Below are 25666 nucleotides of genomic sequence, written 5' to 3' on the forward strand. Positions count from 1 at the left end.
CTTAGTTCATTTCTTCAATATATTTGACCCAGATATCATTCTTACATAACTGCATTCTGGTAATCACCACCCTCTGAGACAAACAGACATAACCTTCTCGACTTGCCCACTGACTTTCATAATCACAAGGACTTTGAAGATATGCCACAGTGATTACCTTTAATCAAAGCATGACTTCCTTAAATTCATGCTTACTTAATTTAAACTCACCAGTTGAATTCTCCAAGCGAAACCTATTTGGGTTGTGCCCTTGAGCTCAATAATGACAGCCCATAAGTTCATCTGTTTCACACTTCCCACTCTGGTTGAGCATCCTGTTGTCTCTGTAATTCCCAGTGACCCTCTTAGGCACCTCTCTTTTATGGATCTAATTAGAAAATGCTTATTTTGTTTCATGTTTTTTGTTGTGCCACCTTCTTTGTATCTCACCTGACCAATGTACCCAAATGTAACTCTCCTACTGGTCAAGACTGACCTTAAAAGTGGTTATCTTGATAAGAATAAACTATATACACGTCAGACAGAAGCCATAGGGCATCTGCTAGTGTAAATAGTTTCTTGTGAGAGAGATATATGATCACATTATGTGTTATGCTAGAATAAAGAATTATCCCATAAAAGGCACAGTATAAACATCCATAACTACCTGAGCCTTGTCAGGGCAGAGAAAGAATTTATAGCCCGCCTCCAGAAAGAGACCTAAGACCAAATAAGAAAAAAAATCACAACAACTTTAAGTGTATGTTTCCACATATATGAAATATCAATAAAAGGTCAATTCATACAGACAGAAAATACATTACTTTTTGCCTCTGGTTTGGAAGTGGGGGCAGTGTAGTTGACAGCTAAGGAATGTGGAGTATTTTAGGGTAATGAAAAAATTCCAAAATTGATTTAAGTGTTGAATGCACAACTCTGTGAATATAAAACAAGCCACTTAATTGTACAGTTCAAAATGGTGAGTCATATTTTAAGAAAGGTGTTTTAAAATATGATAAACAAGTAAAAAATGGCAAATACTGGAAACACTCTTATAACAAGGTAGTTGATGGGCTATTTTTCTGAATTTACAAATAGTTTAAATCAAAGGTATAAATAACTCACTGGAAAGCTGAGTTAGTAAATAGTTTACAGGAAATGACACAGGTTTGCAGAACTCAGTGAAAAAATGTGGGACTTTTGTTAGTTATTAGTGTTATTTACCAAGACTTTCTGCTGCCCAATTTCCAGACATGTAGACTTGCACTTCCACACACCTTTTGAACACAGCCACATCCATGTAACTTGTTTCAGTCAATGAAATGTAGCAGAAAGATTTTGTCTGTTCTTGGAGGAAATATTTAACAGACACTAAGATTTCTCATGATCTGTCTTTTCTTTTACATGTTAACCAGCAATGTTCCAGATGGCAACTGTTCTATCATTTTAGTTATAGTGAGCAAAGCCCTCAATGGACATGTGTTGGTCTTGTAGTACAGGCAAGAAATATATTTTTGTTATTTTAAGTTACTGAGATTTTGGGGACCTTTTTTTAAACTGCATTGCAGTGTAGCATATATTGACTTGTAAGTTCATTCAAAATTGTACAGCATATTAAAATAATAATGTTGCATTTTTACACATCACATTGACAATAGTCTTAGTTGGCTAATTCCCAATGCTGAAAATATTTTTCTGAAATTAACACTTTAAATTTTAAATGTTACATTCCTTTTTTAAAAAAAAATTGTTTTAGATGTTATGGACCTTTATTTTATTCATTTATTTATATGTGTTGCTGAGAATCGAACCCAGGGCCTCACATATGCTAGGCAAGTGCTCTCCCACCACTAAACCACAACCCTAGCCCCACATCTCTTTTTTAATTTACTAGAAATGTATATATTTACAGTGTACAATATTATGTTTTGATATATGTATACATTGTGGAATATCTAAATTCAGCTAATTAACATATTTATTCCATCTCATTAGCTTGTCATGAATTAACAAAGTCCCTATACTCATATATTTAGGTAATATCTATTTTTTCCTATCATAAACTACCCTGCAAAGAACATCCATGTAGGAAATTTCTAGTTTTAATTGGTACATTTCACTTATGCATTTTTATTTGTGACACCTAAGTAGAGTTTTTGTCCTCTTTTGCCTGGGGTGCATTCCAGGATATTGAAAACAGACCTTGAAAATCTGTGGGTTGTGTGGGTATTTGTATATGCTGCTGCTGGATCATGTCTCTCAGTTTATTCATTTCTATTTACTCTGAATGCATAATCTCTGTGGTGTTTTCTTCTCTAAAATCAACCCCTAGATGAAACTATAGCAGAGAGTTACTATCCTTATAGTTAAATTGATTTTCACATTCTTAGCTAATTCCTTAGGGAAAACTAAAAGTGGAATGGGTGTTTATATTGTCAAATAATCTGTATTAAGTAACTCTCAGTTGTAAAAATAAAAATTACCTCTTCTGTCACTTTCTTTACAGTGACACAGCAACTAACACTTATCCAGTTATCAATTCAAGTACCTGAACATTGAAATAGAATACTTAATGGAGTCTTCAGAGTCTTGAGAAAAAATAGTTGTCAAGACATATCAAGTAGTATAGCTTTAAAAAGTCAGAAAGTGTAGTTTTAGCTGTAATATAGAAAGAGCATGGAAGTGAACATTCTCAAACTAACAATAAGTAAAAGCTAAATAAACCAAAAATGAATAACTTTTCTTGGACCCATCAGAGAACTAAGGTCATAGGACAAACCACTAGCATAAAATCTGGAGAAATGGTTAAATTCAGAGTCAAAATTCACATCTGCTTGTCTGGAACAGAGTCTACTGAAGCCCTAAATTTTGATGAATCACTTAAGGCTGAGTATGGAACAGCAGGAGAGAAATTTTGAAGGTCATAATCTTACAAGGACTTTTGACTTTTAGGAAACCAACTCAGTTTTCATAGTGAAGATGTCACCAGCTGTCCATGGACGGTGTGTGAGAGCTATTGCATATCATAGCCATATGAGGAGATAGGCCTTGCATTGAGGGCCCCCTGTCAGGGAGAGATCACATGATGTAGGTGCACCTCCCCCTCAAGCTCTGCCTAAGATCCCACAAAGCAACTGAGATGGGTGTGACTTGCCAAGATGTCAGTCAATCTGCTGACCACAAGACATCAAGGAATCAAGACTCCACCCTTAAAACCTTATCCTCTACCTTATTTGGTGAAGAACATTCTATGGAAACTCCTTTGTTAGTCCCCCTATAAAAATAAAGAGATTCTGGGTGCACTCGCTCTTTCCAGCGTGGAAGCTGACCCTTAAGGTTGTAGAGCCATTCTTATCCTCAGTTTAAAAACTACTCTCTATACTACGTGATTTTTTTGCCACTTTCTTAACCTATTGTTGCAGCCAGCTCTTTTAAACCCAGTTCATCTCGTCTGCATGGGTGCTGGCGAGAGGAAGAGCCAAGAAATCCTTGTGGATCTGACAGAGCGAGAACTGTAAACATTTTCAAGTACACCCAGAGCATCGTTCATAACATCTGCCTGCCCTTTTTTTTTTTTTTAAGAGAGAGTGAGAGAGGGGAGAGAGAGAGAGAATTTTAATATTTATTTTTTTAGTTATCGGCGGATACAACATGTTTGTTTTGTATGTGGTGCTGAGGATCAAACCTGGGCCGCACGCATGCCAGGCGAGCACGCTACCACTTGAGCCACATCCCCAGCCCATCTGCCTGCTCTTCAGAAAAAGACTACCAAAATCTTATTCCACTTGGGAATGACATTTCTTCAATTCCAATCCCATCTAGCATTCCTGATTAGCTGGGGGGTGGTGCAGGGGAGGTAAGAAATACTTGTGAGGTCACAGACCTGAGGAAAATATCCAGTTCTAGCAACCTCTAAACTTCAGGATACAATATCTGAAAGAACTACAGTATCAAACTTTATTTTAGAGAAGTCTGGGGAAACCCAAAGACAGAAGCATAGACAAAGACATCAGAAGAAAATTTTGTACAGCATAAAATAAACACATCCTAACTACTATTAAGACTGAAGGCCTGTTTACCTCAGTTTCTTTTACTTAGTTCATCATGGTAGCTTTTCAACAGCAATAACAAAAAAAAAAATGGCAAACCAAGAGACATTAAAACAGTATCAAGAGGTAGAGCAAGGGTCAGAAGTAGATTCATATGTAATAGAAATTTTGGAATTATCTGACTGGGAATTTAAAACAACTATGATTAACATACTAAGGGTCCTAATGGAAATGGTGGAAAATATACAAGAGCAGAGTAGTGATATAAGCAGAGATGGGAAACTCAATAAAAGAATCAAAAGGAAATGCTAAGAAGTTAAAAAAAAAAAAAAAAAAAACTACTGCAATGAAGAATGCCTTTGGTGGGTTCCTCAATAGATTGGATGTGCTGCATATAAAATCAGGAAGTTTTACCAAAAAACCAATAGAAAGTTCCAAAACAGATTACACATTAGTAAAACAAGGTGGAAAATGCAACTAGGGGGAAATTCCAAAAAATGTAACATACACATATTAGGAATACCAGAAAGAACATAACAGAGGAAATATTTAAAGTAATAATTGGCTGAGTATTTTCCAAAATTAATTACACAACTGCACTACAGATCTAGGAAATGCAGAGAATGTGAAGCAGGAATAAAACCAGAAAATCTGCACCTAGGTATATTATATTCAGATTGCAAAATTCAAAGACAGAAAAATTGAAAGACAGAAAACAACTGCATTGCCTACATAGGAGGAGGGATAAGAATTACTTTCAAATCATCTTTGGAAACTATGAAACAAGAATAAAGTAGAGTGAAATATTTAAAGCAATGAAGAAAATAGCACCACCACAGAATTCTTTACCCAATTAAATTATTCTCCCAAAGTGAAGAAGAAATATATATATTCTCAGATAAGTGAAATTTGAGAGAATTTGTCCCCAGAAGACCTGCCCTTCAGGAGATGTTTAATAACATTCTTCAGAGAGCAAAAAAGAAAGAAAGAAAGGAAGAATGTTAGTGAAGGAATAAATGAAGGTAAAATAGAATCTTGTATTTTTATTCTTAATTGATTTAACACATAAAAATTTATCCAAAATAATATTATCAAAATATATGTGATGATTATAAATAAGTGAAATAAATGTTAGCGGTGTTTTAAGGGATGGGAAGGAGAAATTAGAAATACTCTAACTTAAAGTACTTTTCTCAGGACAGATTTTTAAATATTCTGAAAATATTAAAATACAATTTATTAAATTTGTCAGATGCAGCAAAACAGTGCTTAAAAAGAAATACGTAGCATTTAATGAATATATTAGATAAAAAAGGTTATCGAAAACCAGTAATCCAACATTCTACTTCAAAAACTAGACAAAGAGGAATTTAAATCAAAAGTAAACAGAAGAAAAGAAATTTTAAAAAATTAAGGCAGAGGGCTGGGACTGTGGCTCAGTGGTAGCGCACTTGCCTTGTATGTGTGAGGCACTGGGTTCGATTCTCAGCACCATGTATAAATAAATAAAAGATCTATCAACAACTAAGGGAAAAAATATTTTTAAAAATAGTAAAGCAGAAGTTAATGATATTAAAAATAAGAGATCAATAGAGAAACTCAATGAAAAGAAAAGCTGATTATTTGTAAAGATAAAAAAATTTTAAGCCTCTAACCAGATAGTCTAAGGAAAAAGAAAAGACATAAATTATTAATATCAGAAATGAAACATGGGCCATTGTTACTTTCCTATGAACAATTAAAAGATAATGGAAGAATATTATTAACAATCTTGTCCTCAACTATGATAAATTAAGTCAAATGGAAATATCCCTTGAAAGACCCAACCTACCAAAAGTCACACAAGGAAAAACAAAATCTACATAATTATTTCACTAAAACTATTAATGAAATTGAATTAAAAGAAATTGAATCCATGTTTACCACCAGCCCCAAAAGGGAAAGCAGCAGGCACAGATGTGTTCACTGGTAAATTTTTCCAGATATTTAAGGAAAAAGCTATACAAATTCCATACAATCTCTCACATAAAATGGAAACCAAGTCAATACTTCCCAAGAAATCATATGATACCAGCATTATGTAATACTAAAACCAGGCAAGTAGGAATACTACAGACCAACATTCCTTACACAGACAGATGTAAAATTTAACAGCTTGTTTTTAGCCAATCAAATCAATTTATAAAAATCATCATACAGCACAACCTAGTAGAATTCATTCCAGATATGCAAGACTGGTTTAACACTTAACAATCAATCAATATAATCCATCACATCAAAATATTAAAGAAGAAAAATGATATGATACAATCAATAAAGCAGAAAAAAAAGTTTGGCAAAATTCACCACCCATTCATAATTTAGAAAAAATAAATAAATAAAACCTCTCAGAAAATATAGAGTGTTACTGTCTAAATGTGAATAGCCCACCAAAAATTCACATATTGAAACCCTAAGCCCCAATGTGATGATATTTAGAAGTGGGGCCTTTCAAAAGAAAACAGTTTCAAATTATGTGATGTGGGTGGAACCCTCCATGATGAAACCAATGCCTTTATAAGAAGAAATACTAGTGAGATTGATCTCTCTCCCTCTTCCTACATGCACATACTGAAGAAAGGCTTCCTAAGATCACAGTGAGAGGGGCTTCTATATAAACCATGAAGCAGGACCTCACCAGCAACGAAATCTGCTAGCATCTTGAACGTGGACTTTTCAGCCTCCAGAACTGTGGCAAATAAATGTCTGTTCTTTAAACCACTGTTTTAATCAGTTTTGCATCACCTGGACCAAAAGTCCTGATAAGAACAATATAAGAGCAGGAAAAGTTTATTTTGGCTTACAGTTTCAGAAGTTCAGTCCATGGTTTCCCAACTCCATATCTCTGGGCCCAAAATGAGACAGAATATCATGACAGAAGGATATGAGAGAGGAAGGCAGCTCAGGACATGGCAACCAGGAAACAGAGAGCTCCACTCACCAGGGTCAAAATATAAACCCCAAAGGCATGGCCCCTTGATCTACTTCCTCTAGTCACACCCTACCTGACTATAGTTACTACCCAGTGAATTCATATCAGGAGATTAATTCACTAATTAGGTTACACCTTTCACAATCTAATCATTTTCCCTCTGAACATTTTTGCTTTGTCACACAGGAGCTTTTGGAGGACACTTCATACCCAAGACTAACAGCCACTTAGCTATACTATTTTGTTATAGCAGCCCAAGCTGAGACAGAGGTAACTCTTTTTAAAAAATATTTATTCTTCAGTTGTAGTTGAATACAATACCTTTATTTTTATTTATGTATTTTTATGTGGTGCTGAGGATCGAACCCAGAGCCTTGCATGTGCTAGGCAAGTGCTCTACCACTGAGCCCCAACCCCAGCCCTGACAGAGGTAACTCTTTAAACTAAATTTTAAAAATCTCCAAAAATCTTACAGCCAACAGCATAAGGGTGAGAAACTAGATGCTTCCCTGCTTAGATTAGGAATAATGCAAGGATGTTCCTTCAGTGTCAAACTGGATATCCTAGTTGATTGAGAAAAGTAAATTAAGTAAAAGGTATGCAAACTGAGAAGGAATAAAGAAAACCATCTGTTCCCAATCACATTATCATCTATATAGAAAAATCTCCCCCAAATTTCCTTCATTTGCTCCCAGTGAGCTGCTGTGTCCTATAAGAAAAAGATAAAAGACCTCCACAGATTGTTGAACCTCTCACTGTGAAACTGAAGCCCACTGGTTATAAATGCAGAAGATGACAGGTGTCTCTCAACAGTATAATCTCCAAACAGCTGAGCACAACTCTACTGAGGAGATACAAATTCTAGGGTTTGGCATTGTTCTTGAATCACCTTTCCTAGATCCAGAAGTGTAGTTCACTGAAGACTTTTATGTGTTTGTGCCTAAAACTCAGGAACACTCCATTGTCAAACTACACTTGCTAAATAAGCTCTGTTTAGAAAACTAGTGTGTGCATTTTTTGATGATGAAGATTTTTGCTAAAAGTCCTCATGGAAGACTTTTTCCCAATGGAAAAGGGAAAAGAAGACTGAATGAAAACCAGAAAGTACTAGAACAAAGTACTGCAAGTGAGTTGTGGAGAGAAGTGGTATAGCATTTCTAGAAAGGAGTAACATGAAAAAGCACAGTAAAACCATGAGTATTCAAAACACTGCAGGGCTGGAAATGTAGCTCAATGATAGCATGAATAATGTGCACAAAGCCCTAAGTTCACATGATAAAATAAGAGGATAAGGAAACATACTAAGAAAATGAGATTAAGAAGCATACTGAACCAAGACAAGAATGCATGTATTCTTATACCTATAGATGACTCATGAAGGGTTTTACATGTGTGGTAGTAATATGGTCAATTTGTGTTTTAAAAATGGATTGCTGGAGGGATGTGCTATTCAATAGAGCTTTCTATGATAATAAACATGTTCTGTATTTATGTTGTGCAGAATGGCACCCATGGCCACTATAGCCATCAAATAACTATTAAACATGTGAATCTAAAATATATAAAGAAAAATAAAAAAGATCATGAACAATGGTCTTTATCTCTGGATTACAAAGTTTGCTTAATACTTGAAAGGCAATTCATTATATTAGCAGAATGAAGAAAACTTATATGATCATTTTAATAGTTTCAAATTTTTGACATATTTTGACAATCATTCATGATAAGGGAAAAAAGCTATGGAAAGGCTTGGGGTATAGCTTAGTGGTAGCATGCTTGCCTAGGATGCTTCAGGATTTGGGTTTATTCCCCAGCACAAGAAAGAAAGAAGGGGAAGGAGCAGGGAAAGAAGGAAGGAAAGAAAGAAAACTAGGAAAAGAGAGATTCCTAAGTCAATATTGAAAAAGAAGACCAGTGTCAGAGGATATATTTACATGAATCCAATAGTTACCAAGAAGCTACGGTAATCAAGAATGTTTGATACAGGCATGAGTGTCAACAAATAGATCAATAAACCAGCCCACACGTAAAAAAAAAATCATTAGATTTTTCTGCAAAGGAACCAATGAGCAAAGTCTTTTCAACACATGATGCTTAGAATTTGGATTACAGGACATACATATGGAATAAAATGAACCTTGACTCCTGCCTTATACTATAAATTAAAAAAATGTGAGAAATCTGATAAACCATTAAACTGTAAAGCCTTTGAAGAAAACAAAGACTTTTTTTCTTGATTGTGAGTGTAGGATACAATATATTAGAATGGGGAGTGAGTAAATCAGCCAAGAAAGGCGGATAATTTTTTACAAATTAAACAGAAACAAACACTAAATCCAACATGTATACCTGGCTTTGACCCTGAACCATGAAAAAAATTACTATAAAGGATGGGGGGGCAGTTAACAGTAATGTAATTTATAAGCTAGATAATAGTGACATATCAATAACACATTGTATCATTTGTATAAATAATAAATTTCCTGATTTTGATCATTAAAATAAAAAATCTCAGAGAATCAATACCAAAAAAATTTATAATGAATAAATATAGCAATATCACAGTATAGGTTAAGATGCAAAATTGGTCTTTTTCTTATATATCAGCAATGAGAAAAATAGAATTTGAAAGTTAAAATATACTACTTAATTATATTAGCACCAAAAGTTGAAATACTTAGGTATAAATCTAATAAAATGTCTACAAGTTCTATTTGAGGAAAACTAAAAAATGATGTAAGGAATCGACTAAATAAAGGAATAGATATTTCATGTTCTTGGATAGTAACACTGTATTGTAAAGAAATCAGTTCTTTCAAACTTTTGGGTAGGTGAGAGGCAGGGTGGATACTGGGGAATGAACCCAGAGCACTTAAGAACTAAATTACATTCTCAGTCCATTTTTTATTATTTTTAAATTTTGAAAGTCTCTCGTTAAATTGCCAAGGCTAGCATCAAACATGCAATCCTCCTCCCTCAGTCTCCCAAGTCTGTGGAATTATAGGTGTTCAACACCATGCCCAGCTTCCAGTCAAAGTTCCTGCATGTTATTTTGTGAATACTGACAAATTGATTATAAAATTTTCATGGAGAAGCAAAAGATCCATAATGACCAACATAATATTAAAGAAAAACAATCAGAGGACTGACAATATACAACTTCAAAACTTTCCATAAAGCCATAGGGATTAAGAGAGTTTGGTATTGGTGAAGTGTAGATATTCAGTGCAACAGAGAAAGAACCCAGAAATAGACCCACAAAAAATATTGCCAACTGATCTTTGACCAAAAGTGAACAAAATTTGATGGAGAAAGGATATTGGTTTTTAATTTTTTTTTAGTTGTAGACACACAATAATTTTAATTTTATTTATTTATTTTTATGTGGTGCTGAGGATTGAACCCAGTGCTTCACAGGTGCTAGCTAGTGCTCTTACAACTGAGCTACAACCTTAGCCCCAAGGATATTATTTTTTAATGAATGGTGCCGATCCAATGCAAAAACAGAAAAGAATTTAGACATGGACCTTTATCCTTTTACATATATTAACTCAAAATGTGTAATAGACCTAAATGTTAAAGGCAAAACTATGAAACTCAAGAATAAAACACAGAATAATATCTAGTTAACTTTAGAAGACTGTTTTATATATAACACCAAAAGTAAGACAGATGAAAGAAAAAAATCAGTAAGTTGGGCTTCATTAAAGATGAATCTCTTCTGCAAAATACTCTGTTAACAAAGAGTGATACACCAGAGACCAAGAAAATAGCTAGGAAACAGACATCTGATAAAAGACTGGTATCTAAACATACAAAAAACTCTTAAAATACAACAATTAAAAAAATGTAAAAATAGGTAAATAGTGGGATTGTGAATTTTAATAAATGTCCATGCATGTATGAGTTTGTCGGGTTGAACCAATTACCATGTATATTTATAAAGCTCTAATTTAAAAAAAATAAAAATGGGCAAATGATCTGAACAGATACCTGTCCAAAAAAGATATACAAATGACAAATGAGCATATTTAATAGATGTTCAACATCATATGTCATTAATGAAAAATTAAAACATCACTAGAAATTCAAGTTAAGCTAAATAGTAAAAGCAGGTCCACATCCATGGTGGTTGAAAGGGACCAGATTACGCAAGCCACATGGGCAATGGATATGCTGGTGTTGAAGTTCACAAACATGTGGGAGGCAGAGTAAGGTTGGGGCCAGAGTGTTAGGTATGATGAGTCAGCATAGCTCTCTTTGTGCCACAGCTTAATGCTTATGGGCTATTTGTTTCTGAAAAATTAGATTTCAGGGGCAAGTCAGGGTTATGCAGGTGCTAGTACAGGCACTGGGGAGTGAAACTGGCTGGTGCAATCTATTAGTCTGGAATCTGTTTTAGGGGGAAGAAATAGTGCTTAGCAATTGGACAGACAAAAGTCAGCATCCTGTTTCAATATTTGATTTGTTCTCCGACTTTATAAAGCTGACATTTAATTATCGAAGCTGCTTTATGTGTAACACATAGGTAGAGACTATAATGTGGAAGAAAGAAAAAAATTCAATTAAGAACATGTAAACAGCACATTTAAAGTTGCCTTCCTTTGGTAGGCACATTCATTCATCTCCAGATATGGTATACAGTACTTCTCAGATATTTTCTTCATATTATCCATTGAAGAGCTAAACGTCTGAAAACAAAAGCTGACATGGAAGTATATAGATTCATGTTGAAAATAGGATTCCTTTTTCATCTATGGAAATATGAGTAGTTTTCAAAAAAAATGGGCATTCCACAAGATAAACTTCAAGGGTCATTATACAACTCTTTCAAGAAAAGGAGAGAAGAGGATTGGTGGAATGGATGGTGATGGTGATGAAACATAATCCGAAAATACATTGACCCAGAGACAGAAATACATTAAAAAAAAGGTGACATATCCTTTCCTGATGATGAAAGTACTTAGTTCCAACTGCTACTATAACAAACGACAGTCCTACTTTGGTGTCCTCAGGAGTTTGGTTCTAGAACCACTACAGATAGAAAATTCTACAGATGCTAAAATCCCTTATTTTAAAAAATGACATAATATTTGCCTATAATTTATGCACAACCTCCTGTATAATTTAAATTTCATCTAGATTATTTAGAATACCTAATACAATGCAAATGCTATGTAAATGTGTTAAACTATCTTCTTTGGGGTATGATGACAAGAAGAAAAATGTCACTATGGGTTCAGTACAGGTGCACTTTTTTCAAACATTTTCCATTTGGGTTAGGTTGAATCCACAGATGAAGAAACCATACATATAGAGGGGCAACTCTATTACAACTGTGGTGACTTCAAATAACACAGATTTATTATCCTACAGTTTTGATGTTTGAAAATACAAATAAAGTCTCATTACAATAAAACCAAGCTGTAAGCAGAGCTGATTTCCTTCTGCAGTTTCCAGAGAAGAATGTGCTTCTTCGTCTTTTCCAGCTTCTGGAGAGAGCCTGCATTCCTAGGCTCCTGGCTGCCTTCCATGTTGCAAGCCAACAGTGTCCTGTCTAGTCTTTCTCATGCTACTTGCCTTGGACACTGACCCTTCTGCCTCCCCCTGCCCCATGTAAAAAGCCATTGGACTACTTTTGCCAGGATAATCCAGCATATTTTATAAATTCAACCAGTTACCGAACTTAATTCTCCTTCCCCAGGTAACATAATATGTTTACATATTGTGGAGAATAAGGTGCAGGCATCCTTCCGGGGCCATTATTCTGTCAAACACGAAAAAGAGGCATTTCAATTGATTTTAACGTGGACAGCAGAAACAGCACCACGTGTATGCTTAACCCCATTGCTGTGTTTGTCCCATGCAGCAAGCAGGGAAAAGACAGGGTCCGGAATACAGGAAGGATGTGGGGGTAAAATGAGAGCATTCAGAAACAGCCTAGTATATGTCTTAAGGAAGTGGGAGCACATTGGCTCCTTCCCCTAAGAAAGAGATGGTTATGGCCAAGCTGGTTCAAATCACCACCAAATTTCCACAATGCCAAATATCACAAAGGCTTGGACGTGACTGGTAAGAAAAGAAAACAGAACAGTGTGCAAGGATCCAAGACAGGTTCTACCTGGTGCCTGAAACTTTGTGCTGGGGCACCAGGGATAGGAGTGTGTGGTTCCCTGGGAGACCTGCCTTGGACAGCTGTGGGGACGACCCAATGGCCAAGTGAATTCCCATATGGAGTGAGCTATTACTACTAGTGTGGCAGAAAGAGTAATTGTTGGTGCAGAGCACCGGTACGTCTCTTAGGGCTAAGGGTCTAGGTCAATCTTCCTTTGGAAGGGGAGTGGTAAGGCCTTTAAAGGAAGCCCCCACCTCAGTTCCATAAGCAGCAAGAGTGCTTTTCTCCCGGTCATGGCTCCTAAAGCTGTAAAGGAAAAACATGGAAGAGCCATCCCTGAGGCCCCTAGTCGGTCTGTAATGAAGTCACATGTCCGTCCCCCCCAAACCGCAGTCTGCAGTCGTGACACCCCCTCCCATTAGCGTCTAGGAAGGAGGGGGACTGGAAGGAGGGGGGCAGGCACTGCGCAGTCTGGGGTGCAGGCACACCAAAGAGAGTTTTGGTATCCATCCGCTGCTCCCGCCCGCGCAGCGCTTCCCGACCTCCAGATACCGCAGCCCCCAGCCGCCCGCCCTCCCGCCAGTCCCACCAGGAGTAGGTGCGCGGGAGACTGGGTGGTGGTCTGCACGCTAGGGTGTGCGGGGTCTTACTGAGGCTGCTGGTGCTAAGCCGCCCCTCAGACCCGGGCTCGCGCTGGCCCCGCCCACCTCTTGGTCGGAACTACGGTGGGCCTGGGAGGGGGCGTCGAGCCCATTCGCACCATATCCCTCCGCCCCCCTTCCCGACACCCTCGAGGCGAGCAGTTCTTGCCGCATCCTGCGCAGCCCCTGCCTGGTGTGGTGCAGAGGCGTGGGGGCGGGACGCCTTTTAGCAATTCTGCTAGCACGGAAAGCGGTGGGAGTCCCAGTGAGAAGCTGCCAGAGGACAGAACGGGAGAGGAGAGGAGGGGAATCCCAACGTCCTGGGCTCTGAGCCTGTGAAGGCAAGTGGGGTGTGCAGGGGGCGTGGGGTGGTCTTCCACTGTGGCCGGCTGACAGCTTGCCCTCCCCCCGCCCAGACTTTGGCATCCCTGCGAGGAGACAGCGAGCTGGCCCCTGAGAGGGGTGTGTGGAGCCGGGGGACCACTGGTGAGGAAGCGGCGGTGACCCGCCCGGGTCGGGGCAGGGGGCGGGGTGCCCAGAGAGCCTCCAGCAGAGCCTCCGGAGGCCAACTGCAGCAGCTGCTTCCCAGCTACGTTCCCTGCGCCCGCGCTGCCCTCCTTGGTGTTTGTGCCCTGCGGGGAGGCTGTGAGGGAGAAATGGCGGCGGGCAAGTGAGGGGCTCCCGGGAGGCCGCAGTGGGTGGGAATAAAAACAGGGACTGGTGTCCANTTTTTTTTTTCCTGACTCTCCTAACTTTTCATCTGTTTGTTCATAGGCCTGCTTTAAGGCTGTTCAATTCTGCAAGAAAGGAAAAGAGGAGGAGGAGGAGACTGGCTCAAATCTCTGGAGGTTGGTGAGAGGGTGGGGTGGGGTGGGAGGCAGCTACTGAGGAAGAGCATGGTAGGTGGCTTTGGGCTTTGCTCCAAGTGGGTGCAAGACCGTGTTTACTTCTCTCTGCTAGACTTGCACACTGCCACAGCATCCTTTGTTTCTTCTGGCCAGAGATATTAGGAATGTTGAGGTAGGTGTAGGTTGGGCTCTGATGGATGATCCAAGAGCTGGAACCAGGAGACAGGGAACTTTAGACAGATAGGACCCTTAAACTGAAAGAGAGCTATTTGTTTTGGGCCAGGGTGTGTCCTATCTGTCAAGCACTCAGACTCCATTCTCTCCTGTATGTTTGTCTGTAGGACCCCCTGCAGTCGGCTGTGGGGCATAACACCATTTGAGCAAAGAAAGGAGAGGGAAATTGCACCACATCAGTGAAGGTTGGTATGGGCGTGGGTTCACTTTTGGGTGGGGTAGTGGAGACCAGCCACTACTTGTGGGGTCCAGGAGTGATTAGGATCTGGTGAGAGGCTCTTCTGCCTCTCTATGGATAACACACTTTCCCATCTCACCCATACTTATTTTGCAGCAGGCAAGAGAAACATTTTCTTATACCTGAGCTGTCCCATTTAGTATTCAACACTAGTCTCTCTGTGTAAGTCTCTGCATGAGGTGACACAGTTGGATGAGACTCAATCCCCCATTTCGTTCTCTCTCCCTAGATCCACCTCCAGTGGCAGCTCTGGTGGTGCTGGAGTTGCTGCTGACCACCACCCTCAACAGGTCTGCACCCACCCAGGAACCATCCATCCTCCCCCAAGCTTGGTTGTGCCTCCTCTCCACTGTATCTATATTATTGACTGAGACTGTGGTTGGGTAGGAGCCTGATTGACTGCTGGATTGGCAATTGACTCTATAATTCTTATTTCCAACTTTATTTCCTGGATCATCAAAAGATCAGTGTGTGAAGATAAAAATCTGTGACAGATCTGTTGTCAAATTTGGGACAGTGGTAAAGGTCATTAATTGAGCCTTCTCTGTAAGTGCTACCATGACTGGGGCAGAGATTGAGACTGGTGCCCAGGCCAAGTCTGAAAAGAAGGCTGGGGAAGAAGTTGTTAGTGGGACTGAGCGAGAGAATGAAGTCCCTCTGGTGGTCAGACCCAAGGTTAGGGCCCAGGCCCAGGTAACAACTGGAGCAAGGCCTAAAACTGAAACCAAGTCTGCACCTGGGGCAAGGCCCAAAACTGAGGCCCAGAAAGTGGCTGGGGCAAGACTCAAAACTGAGGCACAGACAATGGCTGGGGCTAGGCCCAAGACAGAAACCCAGGCAATGGCCGGGGCACGGCCCAAAACTGATGCCAGGGCAGTAGGTGGTGCACGTCCTAAAAGTGAGGCCAAAACAGTCTCTGGGGCAAGGCCTAAGGATGATGCCCAGGCATGGGCCCAGACTGAGTTTGGTACTGAGGCAATGTCACAGGCAGAGGGAGCATCCCAGACTAATGCTGTCACCTGGCCATTGGTCAGTACTGATTCTGGATCAGTTACTAAATCTAAGGGCCTGCCTGTAGATAGAGAACTGGTCAGTTTGGATGCTGAAACCTTTCCTGGCAACCAGGGCCAGGCAGGAATCCAGCCCTGGTTTGGACCAGGGGAGGAGACTAGTATGGGGTCTTGGTGCTACCCCAGGCCCAGAGCTAGAGAAGAAGCCTCTAATGAGTCTGGATTTTGGTCAGCAGATGAGACCTCTACCGTGTCTTCTTTCTGGGCTGGAGAAGAAGCCAGTATCAGATCATGGCCCAGAGAAGAGGCCAATACCAGGTCCAGGCACAGAGCTAAACATCAGACTAACCCCAGGTCCAAGTCTACATCCAAGCAAGAACCCTATATTGATTCCTGGTCTGGGTCTGAGGATGAGTCTGGTAACCCGTTCTGCTTTTGGGCTGGAGAAAATACCAATAACTTGTTCCGGCCTAGAGTTAGGGAAGAGGCAAATGTCAGGTCCAAGCTCAGGACAAAGAGAGAGGATTATTTTGAATCTGAGTCTGAAGATGAATTCTATAAAGAGTCCTGGTTTTTGCCTGGAGAAGAGGCCAATAATAGATTCAGGCGCAGAGACAAGGAAGAACCTAATAACATCTTGAAATCCAGGGCCCAGAAAGATGCTAAAAACATTGATAGGGCCAAACAAGAGCCCAGGTTTGAGGAAGATGTCATTATTGGGTCCTGGTTCTGGGCAGAAAAAGAGGCCAGTTTGGAGGCTGGAGCTTCGGCAATCTGTGAATCTGAGCCAGGGGCTGAGGAGGGAGCCATTGGTGGATCATTGTTCTGGGCTGAGGAAAAGTCCAGTTTGGGGGCTGTGGCCAGAGAAGAGACCAGGCCTGAGTCTGAAGAAGAGGCCATATTTGGGTCGTGGTTCTGGGATAGAGATGAGGCCTGCTTTGACCTAAATCCCAGTCCTGTATACAAGGCCAATTGCAGGTACAGAGATCCTGCTGAGGATGAGCTTAATGCATCATCCAGGCCTCAAACTTGGGAAGAAGTCACTGTTGAATTTAAACCTGGTCCTTGTCATGGGGTTGGCTTCCCATCCACAAGTCCCTTTAGAATTCCTGAAGGGTCTTCTGAAATGAATGAGGCAAAGTCCAAGAATGTGGAACTTGGCCCAGAAGGGGAAGAGCAGGAATCTTTGCTTCAATCTGATCGGGCTGAACCTGAGTTCCCATTTCAGTATGATCCCTCATACCGGTCTGTGAGGGAAATTCGAGAGCATCTTAGGGCCAGGGAGAGTGCAGAGCCTGAGAATTGGTCCTGTAGCTGCATACAGTGTGAGCTTAAAATTGGTTCTGGAGAGTTTGAAGAACTCCTTTTATTAATGGATAAAATTCGAGATCCTTTTATTCATGAAATATCTAAAATTGCAATGGGTATGAGAAGTGCTTCTCAATTTACCCGTGATTTCATTCGGGATTCAGGTGTTGTCTCACTTATTGAAACCTTGCTGAATTATCCCTCCTCTCGAGTTAGGACAAGTTTCCTAGAAAACATGATTCACATGGCTCCACCTTATCCGAATCTAAACATGATTGAGACATTCATATGTCAGGTGTGTGAAGAAACGCTTGCTCATGGTGTGGATTCCCTTGAACAGATGACTGGGATAAGGATGCTTAGACATCTCACTATGACTACTGACTATCACACACTGATTGCCAATTATATGTCCGGGTTTCTCTCCTTGTTAACCACGGGCAATGCAAGAACAAAGTTTCATGTTCTGAAAATGCTACTGAATTTGTCTGAAAATCCTATGGTGGCAAAAAAGCTATTCAGTGCCAAAGCTCTGTCAATATTTGTGGGTCTCTTTAATATAGAAGAGACAAATGATAACATTCAGATTGTTATTAAAATGTTTCAAAACATCAGTAATATTATAAAAAGTGGAGCATTGTCCTTGATTGATGATGATTTCAGTCTTGATCCGCTTATGTCTGCATTCCATGAATTTGAGGAGTTAGCTAAGGATCTACAAGTCCAAATAGACAATCAAAATGATCCTGAGGTGGGACAACACAGTTAATATGGTTAACCACCTGCCGCTGATCAGCCTTATGTTCCCAAAGAACCCTGAATAGTGCTTTGGTGTTCACAGTCTGGCTTTATGTTGTAACAATTTTAATGCCTATGTTAACTTGTCAAACTCTTGTTTTGAGTTGGATGCCAAAATGAATATTAGAACTGAAAACACATTTGTTGATATTTGTCTTGCTGTCCAGATTGTGATATTTTTTCGTGTTGAGCTTCTGATGAGCTAAGTCATCCGAGTATAAGCTACCCTGCTATTCGTTGTTTAAACATGTGGTTCTCTACTTGAGTCTGTGTTTTCAATAAAGTTCTATGTTAAAATTGGCATAAGTGACCCTTCTTCACTCTGAAAACCAGGTTTAGCTACATTGTTCACACTTACAAGCATTGGTAATTAATAGTATAATAAATGTGCTCATTAGAAATTCCCATTCTTGGATCTTAAGAAAGGAGAGATTGTTGTGGGCCATGTTACTGGAAGAATGCTTCAGAGACGAGGGACCCAGTAAAATTAGTCAATAAAGGATAGGATGAGACAAATCATTCTTAGAAAGTGGGCCATGATGGTGTGAAGAAAAGTGTGATTGGAAAACATTCAAATAGCATGAGTGTACCCAATATGCCTGAATTAAGTGAAGGAGTTCAGTGAGTAATACAGTTGAAAAGATGGGATAAAGTCAGTTTGGGGGACCTGAGTAAACCAAATCTGCATTTTATAATTCAAAGGACAGGTATTAGTTCAATGTCACATAAAGAGTGAAAGAAAGATGCAACTAAATGGGCTCAGGTATAGGATTATCATTTATGATCCTAGTCCAAGGAGAGTGTTAAGGAAATACCATGCAGCCATTAAAATAGTTATGTGTGGATTGATTTATTGATATTAAATGACATTGGTAATTTTATATTCAGTAAACTAGATAACAATGTGGTGTTATCTATGGAAAATTAGATCTAGTTTTTAAATGTATATAAATACAATTTCTATGCAACTTCAATATGACTTATTAAGCAATTTCATATGTTCCACAGTCTGGAATAAAATATATAATGGAAAAATTCTCAGAGACAGGCATTGAGGAAATTTAAAAAATCAATATGCTTATATCTAGTGCCTCAAGTTACAGGTGGGCATGCAAGAATTGAGTTATATAAATGAATAAGTCATTTTTAGAGGTAAAATAACAGAAAAGTAAATGGATGTGGTTTCAGAAAAACTAGCTTTTTATATGAAATGTTTTAAAGAAAAATCACAGTTGATAAGTTTATATTAGTCTCTTGAGGGTACAAAGATAACAACTTTTGCACATGATTATTACATTCAAACAATCGTAACATTTCCTTTTTAGGTGACAACAAAGTTCTGGAACTAGACAGTGATGATGATTGAACAACATTGAGAATATACTTAATTTCACTGACTTGTACACTTTAAAATGGTTAAAATGGGTAAGTTTTATGTTATGTGTATTATGCCACAATAAAAAAGACCATACATTCAGGCAGAATAATTACAGACATCAGAGATAAAAGTGGTTTAGAGAGGAAATCAAAACTTGTGGAAAATATCAAATGTTTTATTATTTTTAGATATGGAAAAATATTACTTCTTATTTGTCTGATGCTGTCAATTTTCAAAAAGAAAATTATGACTCATATAAATTAAAAATTTTTTCAACACAACGAACAACTGCCAAGATCAAGAAAATGGTTAAAGGAGATGTGTGTGTATATAATGTACACAATATAAAGATATAAGCAAAATACATTTCTTTCATAGGAAATTAATAAATATTAGAATAAGATAAGATTGCTGAGTTAAGTATAAAACTGGTTAATATCTTACAGGGCAATAGATTGTAACATTTAATGTTATCTGTACCACTGGACAAATAATTTATATATCTATTGAACAAAATATCTACAATTTAACATTAACCTCTATGAAGTTGAAAAATAGTTCAATCAATAGAAAGTGAAACCCAGCACTGCACTGAAACAATATCCAGTAATCTATGTTGACTTTATCCAAATATTGTATAATTTTCCTGACAGTCCAACAAAATTTTCTATACCTGACTATCATACAAAGGTGAATAGAAGTAGGGCAGAGTAGCAATTTAGCTTCTATTTGCAAACTGCAAATATTAACATGATTATCTTTGTGGTGGAAATTAGAGGTTGAATGTTTGTTTTGCTTATGAATTTTTTTCAACAGCTCTTCTGTCAGTTCATGTACGTCTCTGTTTTAATACTTCCAATTATATAAAATACCAAAAATCAGTTCACCTCCCAAATCCTTATGGAACATTTCTCCCTGGCTGAGTGCTCCTAGAGAGCAAGGTCCAGGCCTAGGACTCAAAACTTGGTTTTCTAATCCAGCCTTTCTTCCAGTTCTCTGTCTTCCCCAAGGTCAGGAGCTTCAGGTTCTTCTAGCAAATAGCTCAACCCCAGAAGCATAAAGATTCTGCCATCAAAGCTGCAGAGCTGCTGCAGTCAACCTGGCTGCTTTGGCAAGTGAGGCAGACAGTGGGTTGTGTGGCCAGAATGTTGCATGGGCAGACAGAGTTGTGTTTATTTGCATGGAGAAAGAACAGGAATGATACACACCTGGCAAATGAGACAGATTGGATGAGTGTCGGGGTATTTAGGTGGGTAGAAAATGGGTGAGGAGGTGTCTCTGCATGTGTCAGTAGCTTAAATTTCTCAGGTGATCAGAATTACATCATTTGTCGGTAGAGGAAACAATCCCTCAGCCAATCACAAACATCTCAGTTGGATCTGTCTTTTGTCCAGGAGCTCAAGAAATGGGGAGTCATCCTGCAGGAAGCATCCGTGCAGAGAAGCAGCAGTTGCTATTGGAGGAGGTGGGTGCAAGACCAGGGAATGGCATCCTTGGGAGGTAGTGGCTGAGACTAGGGCTGGTACTTGAAATACCTTGGACTCTCCCACTCCCTCCTGCCTTCTGAACTCCCCCATTCCCAGGCTCTCTACTGTGTTTCTGTGTGTGGATGGAACAGGTGAGTATATGGACAGAGTGGTATTCAGGAGCCCAGATAGGGAAAACAGTGAAGTGACAATTTGTGAACACCTGTAGCTCTGGATCAGGAAAGGCAGTGCTAGGAATGAGAACTGTAGGCTATGCTACCACTATTCCTTCTTTCATCATGTCAGTACTCCTGCTGTCTATTTCCTTAGTGACAGTATTCAGGCCATGGAGATAGCTGAGATCAACTTAACACTGGGAGAGGGGTGGTGGGAAGAGAGGGGAGCACATCTTCCTTTTGCTTCAGGGTTCCAGCTGACTTGGGTTGCAAGGAAGGAATGAACTTCAAGATGTGTGGATCTATGGAAAGGGAGAGGAAACAAGGCTTAAGAGGAAGGAACCTAGCTGCTATGGGCTCTTCACATCTGATATCTCATCGGAATATTCCAAACTTCTCAACTTCCAAGAGGATTCCTGGGTCTCTGTCTCATGTAGCAGCTCTCTCCCATTTAGGAACACAAAGTTGCTGATCTATGCAAGGCTTCCTGTTCCTATTGTCCTGTCCTGGGCCTGAGAGGATGATCTTTCTGGGACTACCTACAGAAACAGTTTCATTGATAACATTATAAGTTCCCTCCTCACTGTTTTGCTCTCTGCCTATTTCTTAGGACTTGTTTCTTTGGATCCATCCTAGGTAGCTGTCACTTAATACTTCCTTGTCCTCTTTCTATCTCCCCCACCTCAATGCATCCACTGGGTACCAAATGAAATAAAACTATTCCTCTGCTCATAACATTTCTGATATAAAATGTGTGGGTTCTTCACATTATGTAGTTTTCCAGTTCTCTGAGGATACTAATTAGGTACTCTACAACTTAATAACTAACTACCCAGGGTTATGGGAGACCCCACTGGTTAAGGGCTCAACCCCACAAGATTACCCTCAACTTTAGAAAACACAAATAGTGAATCTTCTCAGGTTATTCACAATTCTGCCTGACTTGGGTACTAATTAGGAGTTCCCACAGTCATCCTTAGGACTGATAATTTGCTACAAAGTCTACAGAAATCAGAGAAACACTTGACCTACTATTATAGTTCATTATAAAAATATAAATGATATAAGTGAAAAGCCAGATGAGGTGGTACAAGGTATGGAAGGGTCCCAAGCGTAAGGCTGCTGTCCCTATGAAGCTGAGGTGCACCACTTTTCTAGCACATGAATGTAGTCACCAACCTGGAAGCTTGAAAATCCATCACTTAAGGTTCTTATATAAGTCACATTATATTGACATGATTGATTAAATCATTGACTGTTGGTGATTAACTCTTGTTTCCAGTCTCTCTCCCATCCCTGGAGGTGAGAGTATGAAACTGAACATTCCAACCCTCTAATCATGTTTTGGGTTTTCTGGTGGCAAGCCCTATCCTGTAGTTACCTAGGGGGTCCAGTCACAGTTATCTCATCAGTATACTAATCTTACCTCACCAGAGATTCCAGGAGTCCTGAGGCCTTAGAAGTTCTTGTGTCAGAAACTAGGGAACTAAGACAAATTATGATAATAAAAGATGGTTCTATTGCATATATCTACCAATAAGGAAATTACAAGGGTTTGGGGAACTATGCCCATAACTGGGTACAAATATTCCTGCCTCCTTTGTTACTTTTATTTTTTAATTTAGATGTAATAATTCTGCATATTTGTTATTGTTTGGATCTGAATTGTCCCCCTAAAAGTTCATGTGTTGGAAGCATGATGCCCAATATAGCAAGGTTCAGAGGTGGGACTTTTGGGCAGTGATTGGAACTGTGACCTCATCAGTGTATTAATCTATCTTATGGATTAATAATTTGAATGGACTACTAGGTGTAGTTCTGCCTTTCTTCTCCATCTTCCAAAAAGAGTTTTCCAACTCAAGGCAAAACTAGAATGTGATAAAACACTTAAAATGTTTAAAGAGCCATTCACTCTCAAATCCCTCACCTTAATATCTAGGTCCTGCTTCACTTTGCCCACATTCAAGCCATAGTCTGTTTCCCAACCCACCCATCACTGTAGATGGGTAAGTGTGGCTGGAGGAAGTAGGTCACTGGAACATGCCTTAGGGTACTATATTTTGTCCTGGCTCCTTGCTTTTTCTTCTTTCTGCTTTTTGGCTGCCATGAGTTGAGCATCTTTCCTCTACCATATCCTTCCCTATTATGTTCTGTCTCACCTTAGACTCAGAGCAGTGAAGTTAACTGACCATAAACTCAGAACTGTTACACCATTAGCCCCCCAGATAAACTTTCCTTCCTCAGAAGTATTATTGTCAGATATTTTGGTGATAATAATGAAAAACAATGTGTAATGATAAAATCAGGGTAATTAATGTTTCCATAGCCTCAAACATTTCTGAGTGATAGGAGTGTCATTGCTATGCTAATGAAATGAATTATGGTGGGCTTATAGATAGTTTCAGATTGTGAGCTGGTCACCCTTGTAATTGAAGGGTTGGAAATTTGGACCAGCAAAACCTCCATGGAGAATAGTTGGGAAGAGTATTAGTTCAATCAAATGGCAAATGATTTAGTCAATTGTGCTTGTGTAATGAATCCCAATAAAACTGAATTTCAAGGCTAAGTGGAGCTTCCTGTTTGGTAAACATACCATTACCCAGGGAAGGTGATGTTTCTTTACTCCACATAGAGCATGGGATCTATAGTGAGGGCCTTTGCACACTTTGCCCTACATGTATCCTTTATAATAAAACTCTAAACACAAGTATAACATTTTTAGTGAGTTCTGTGAATTGTTCTAGTGAATTATGAAATTTGAAGATGTGGTCATCCCTAATTGTACCTTGTCTGTCAGAAGTATGTCCACCATGCGACCAGCGCACTGGTTTCATTAATGAGGTTCTTGGCATAAAAGTTAGCTAGCGAGATCGAAATAAAACACACAGACTCAGTTACCTTTTTCTATGACCATGTCCGAGATGGCTCCCCTCTCTGGCTCCAACCTCGAACCACCCGTAGGGCAGCAAGGATTACTCAGGACTAGCAGGAGAGAGAGAGTGAGCACGCCAGGGAGTAGCCTTTTATTGGGGAACAAGAAATTCAGGGGAGAATTCCATCCAATGAAGGTTGAGGGGGGCCACACTCCAAGCTCAGGGTCAGTGATTGGCCCCCGGGGTCAGTGGTCAGTCACACCCCCACATGGACGGGTTCTCTCATCAGGAGAGGGCCGGGAAAGCTCCGACACAGATTAGTCAGAGCGCCTCAGACCCAAACCGGGAGTCGCCCAGTCACGTGTGAGAATGGCTCTCCACAAGTATGGGAATTGATAATTGTTGTTGGAGTCTGATTTAAATGTGGGAAATATTTCTGTTGACCATGCCCTTAAAGCTGCATGGTATGATGATATCTGAGTAGTTGTGTCAAATTAATGGTGTCATTGACCATAGTTTTAGCAGCCACTCCTGAATTAATAAATGTAAAGCCTGCCTCTGATCTTATATATCCTATATCAAGTTAAAATGAAGGAGGCAGAGCCTACCAATGTCCTACATGTGAATAAACAGTGTATGTTTTTGTGTCATATACTTAAAACTTAGATTTTGAAAGTCTATCTACCTACCAACCTACCTACCTATCTAGTTATACCTATATATCTATATACCTATCTAGTTTTACCAGCAATTCCTTACTGTGGAAATCCTGTTGTGGTACTATATTTATATTCAGGGAAGTTCAATTGTGGCCTGGCCTGTGTATACCTAGGAACAGGTATGTAACCAGTTCATACCTGTTGAATTTTTCTTTCTCAATTAAAAGACCAGGTGAGTTTGTGTGTGCGCACATGCAGATAATTGTCTCTGTTCTGATAACTCCTTGGGTAAGACTTGTAGCGGGGCAAGGATTATCCATCACATTTTTCCTGGAGTATGGTTGGAATAAAAATTTCAACATTTGCATAGCCTTCTGTTTTTTCCCCCTTTTTGGATAAATACTGTGTTATTTCATGTAACAAATATATCAGGGTCAGTTCAGATGTTGCCTGACCTAAAATGTTGCTGCCTGAGGATAACATTAGAGAGGATTTGTCATCTTTCCAGTCATGAATAAAAGAAAGGTGTCTTCTTATATACATGGAATGTTATTACCCACCAATTCTTGACCCTGCCATCAACTTCAAAAGAGCAATCTTCAATGGGATCTCATCTATAAAATACCTCCAGATTCCCTATTAAGGTTTTCAAGATCCTTTGTCCTTCTGTACAGTTCTGCCTTTCTTCTCCATTTTCCAAAACAGTTTTCCAACTCAAGGCAGAAGTATAATGTGATAAAACATTTAAAGAGCCATTCACTCTCAAATCCCTCACCTTAATATCTAGGTCCTGCTTCACTTTGCCCACATTCAACCCATAGTCTGTTTCCCAACTATACTGTGTATTTCACTATTTTTGTGCCTTTTCCCATGCTGTCCCCAACAATCCATAATATTCTTAGAATTCTTTTATGCCCATTGAT

General features: G+C 39.3%; 2 protein-coding genes across 17 annotated transcripts in view; both read left to right on the forward strand.

The window, feature by feature from the left end:
- Positions 1 to 25666, forward strand: part of Bhlhb9 (basic helix-loop-helix family member b9) — a 91119-nt gene that overhangs the window by 45300 nt on the left and 20153 nt on the right. Inside the window, exons 1-5 of one of the 16 annotated variants that reach the window (XM_048797341.1) lie at positions 14545 to 14603; positions 14945 to 15022; positions 19517 to 19616; positions 20550 to 20684; positions 20964 to 21034. The exons of 3 other annotated variants lie outside the window; for them this stretch is intronic. The gene's annotated coding sequence lies outside the window, so the exon portion shown is untranslated. Of the gene's footprint in view, positions 1 to 14544; positions 14604 to 14944; positions 15023 to 15304; positions 15459 to 19516; positions 19617 to 20549; positions 20819 to 20963; positions 21035 to 25666 lie in introns of those variants that run through there. 12 more of the 16 variants (XM_048797340.1, XM_048797342.1, XM_048797337.1 and 9 more) reach the window with 12 other exon arrangements.
- On the forward strand, positions 15453 to 18492 carry Gprasp2 (G protein-coupled receptor associated sorting protein 2). Its single transcript, XM_048797330.1, has one exon. It carries the CDS (start codon positions 15634 to 15636, stop codon positions 18160 to 18162), a length of 2529 nt encoding a protein of 842 aa, XP_048653287.1. The 5' UTR covers positions 15453 to 15633; the 3' UTR covers positions 18163 to 18492.

This window comes from Marmota marmota, unplaced genomic scaffold (genome assembly GCF_001458135.2).
Source record: "Marmota marmota marmota unplaced genomic scaffold, marMar, whole genome shotgun sequence".
Classification (NCBI taxonomy): domain Eukaryota; kingdom Metazoa; phylum Chordata; class Mammalia; order Rodentia; family Sciuridae; genus Marmota; species Marmota marmota.

What these genes read in the sequence shown, in the direction of transcription:
- Gprasp2 (XM_048797330.1), top strand. Translation starts at nt 15,634, where the DNA reads ATGACTGGGGCAGAGATTGAGACTGGTGCCCAGGCCAAGTCTGAAAAG.